The following is a 3,056-nucleotide window of genomic DNA, read 5'->3' as shown; positions in this document are numbered from 1 at the left end:
AGTAACCAAAAGAAGGAACCTTATCCTCTAAACCCATAATTAATACTGGGTTTAGGGTTTTGTAATATTAATTTAGCATCTTGTTGGAGAGCTTAAGGTTACTTTCTCTCAACTGGTAGGAGAGAAAGCAATATAGCAGTTCGAGTAATTCCAAATCCATGAAATAAATCAAACTCATCCAATATCTAATTAGATTCAAATTGAGCCGAGCCGAGCCGAGCTTGTTACATTTCAACACAATGTTTTAGGCTAAACTTGCTCTTTTATTTCTTCATAAATATAGAAATTCGACATCTTGCTTTACAATCGATCTTTAAACATATATTAAGACACACGAAGTGCAAATTTAAACATTTCCACCTTTTCAATATCATAGTCATGTTTCCCATGGATGAATACGCTCGTCATGATTCTCTGGAACGTTTTTGAGGTAAATCCCATCATCTTTCGCAGTCCAAAAGCACGCTTTCCAATTGCATCTGGTCCGGAGCCACATATGTTGACTCTCCTTCCAAAACACATCAAATGAAGCGTGTTGTTTGTCTGCATGGAAGTCGCAAGTGAAACGCGTTGACCCGGGCAAGTTGACATGGAAATTCCAATTGAAGTCGCCACCAGGATAAAGAGTATGGGTGCCGAGATCGTTGACGTCGGACTTACAGTGGACCACCAGTGCTCTTCGCCCACTGAAACCGTTAACGACGTGCACATGCCAGTCGGTGGGATCAAGACCAGGAGCTTTGGCAGAGGATCCTGGGTAGATACTTAGGGCTAAAGCTGCACACAAATAGAAAACGGCAATGCCTTTGAGAGCTCTCATTCTTGTTTTTGAGGAGCTAGCTAGCTGACTGATAAGATATGAATTGGATATCAATTCCTTGGTTTTTTTTTTTTTTTTTTTTTTATATAGGCAAAATCTGGTGATGTATCATCTAGCGCCCAAGGAAAAAGTTGATTGTATTTAATTCATGAAAGGCTATTAATGCTTTCCACTCCCTTAAAAAAAGATAACCGTTCTTTTTGAGTCAACAAGAAAAATCTAGTTTGTTGTTCTATTTTCTTTGTTGTACCGAAAAAAAAAAGAACAAGAGAAATCTAATCTTGGTACACAAGAGAGCATTGGCGTAATGTGTAATTTTAGTTGTAAATGGATATACGGTTAGGGCTCTCGGTAGCTTTCCCAAGGACTAGGTCAAGGGTTAAATTTTATCCAAGGATTAGGGGCTCCTACTCTATGTTCACATGATTAAGGAAGTAGAAGACGAAGTATAAGAAAAAAAGAATGAAAAAAAGAAAAAGAAAAAAAAAAGCGAGATATTTCACAACTGAAAATGTAATTACTATTTTAGGAAAACTGAAATTGGGAGAGAATTGAGTCGTACTTTCATTGATAATAGAGGCCTTTTTTATATAGAGGATTACAAGACATAGAATCAGAGTTGTACAAGGAAACGTAATATTACATTGATTGGATATCTCCAAGATTCTCCGATATTATATCTAATTCTAACCCTATTACCACTAGGTCAAGTAACTTAGAATTTGGGCCAAACACATATTCTGGATTTACTTGAACACTCCCATTTGTGTCACTCAAACGTGGTGCTCCTCTCGTTGCCTCATTAAAAACCTTGCCGAGTAACAAAAACTCAGTGAGACAAAAATAACCTCAGTCGAAGGGGAAAAAGAGCACAACACACCATTCACTTTTTAAGACCATACATGTAGACATCTCCCCCTGATGTCTACATCTCCTCCTGATGACTACGGTCATGAGAGTTCGGATAACTTCGGCAAACAATGCTACCAACATGTTTCTTGAAAGTGGAATTGGGCAATGACTTAGTGAATAAGTCTGCCACACTGTTCTCAGATCGAACCTAGTTCACTTTGCTCTTGAGGAGAGTCTGTTGTTGCTGATGATGCTTGGTGTTGTCGCATTTGATGTAGTCTTGCTTCATTTGTTCAAAGCAAGTAGCATTATTCTCATAAATGCTCATAGGCTCATCTGTAGTAGACTTCAGACCTATAATACCCCAGAAATTCATTATTAATTTCTGATGATTTTTCAGAATTTATTAAGTTGATTTTTGGGACGATTTCGTGGTTCGAGGTTGGAGTGAAAGTGTTTCAGACAATTATTCACTCGGAATGCTCCGATTCAAGGGTTGACTTTTTATACGTTAGGATTCTAAGGAAACTTCCTTCACGAAAGTTGTAGAGTGTATCAAAACGAGTTCGTGAACATGCGGAAATCAAGAATCAGAATTCGTATGAGGAAGTTATGGCCTTCGGAAAAAGTTTTCATTTTGGTTAAATAGGAAAAAAATCTGAAAATATCAGAGTTTCCATTTTCGGAAACTTTTTCTCTCTCTTCTCTCCTGAGCCGAAATAGGGGACTGATTTTCGTCTGTCAATTTCTCTCTCCTCCGGCCACCAATCGACGAATCGTTTCTTCCATTCTCTTCGCCTCAGTCCCATCTCCAAGTCTGGGAAGTTTCAAGATGTGGGTCGGCCCGTGCACGGCTCAGCAAGGTCGGGAAGTTTGGCGGCGGCGCTGCAAATCGCATTGATAGGAACTTCTGATTCCGGCCACCATAGCTGGTGATTCTTGAGGGTTTTTGGAGCCCAGAGGATGTAGATGCTTTCTCCCAAGGTGGCTTGCAACGATTCAAAGTGTGGAGGTCGAATTTTGAAGATTAGGATTATAGGGTTCATCGAATTTCAAAGATTGAGAGGTAAATTATGGCCATATGGCTTCGATTCAGACTGTATTGTAGTTGGGAAAGTTGTAATTCGAGTTGAGATGAAGATCTTTTGTTTAGGAAGTTTGGCCAAATTCTGACTTTTGGTCGGCGATGGCGCCGCCACTGTGGTGATATTTTCCGGCGGCTTCCGGCCACCTCAGGGACAAGTTATGTCCCTCATTGTGATCTACTCGTCGATACGAGCATTTCAATATATAGTTTGTAATTTTTGGAGATCGTATGAGCAGGTTAGGATTTTTGTTGTTTCTGTTCGATCGGTTTTCGATCCGTGTGAATCCGGCCGTCCGA

The 3,056-nt window shown here is 39.8% G+C and overlaps 1 protein-coding gene across 1 annotated transcript; it reads right to left on the bottom strand.

Moving 5' to 3' along the window:
- Positions 1–218: 218 nt before the first annotated feature.
- On the bottom strand, positions 219–886 carry LOC112171480 (S-protein homolog 1). Its single transcript, XM_024308661.2, has one exon. The coding sequence runs from the start codon at positions 818–820 to the stop codon at positions 377–379; it is 444 nt and encodes a 147-aa protein (XP_024164429.1). The 5' UTR covers positions 821–886; the 3' UTR covers positions 219–376.
- Positions 887–3,056: the final 2,170 nt, after the last annotated feature.

Source organism: Rosa chinensis, chromosome 6 (genome assembly GCF_002994745.2).
Source record: "Rosa chinensis cultivar Old Blush chromosome 6, RchiOBHm-V2, whole genome shotgun sequence".
Taxonomy (NCBI): domain Eukaryota; kingdom Viridiplantae; phylum Streptophyta; class Magnoliopsida; order Rosales; family Rosaceae; genus Rosa; species Rosa chinensis.
Note: the sequence above shows the minus strand (reverse complement) of the source record. Positions and strands in the feature narration are given on the sequence as shown.

What these genes read in the sequence shown, in the direction of transcription:
- LOC112171480 (XM_024308661.2), bottom strand. Translation starts at nt 820, where the DNA reads ATGAGAGCTCTCAAAGGCATTGCCGTTTTCTATTTGTGTGCAGCTTTA.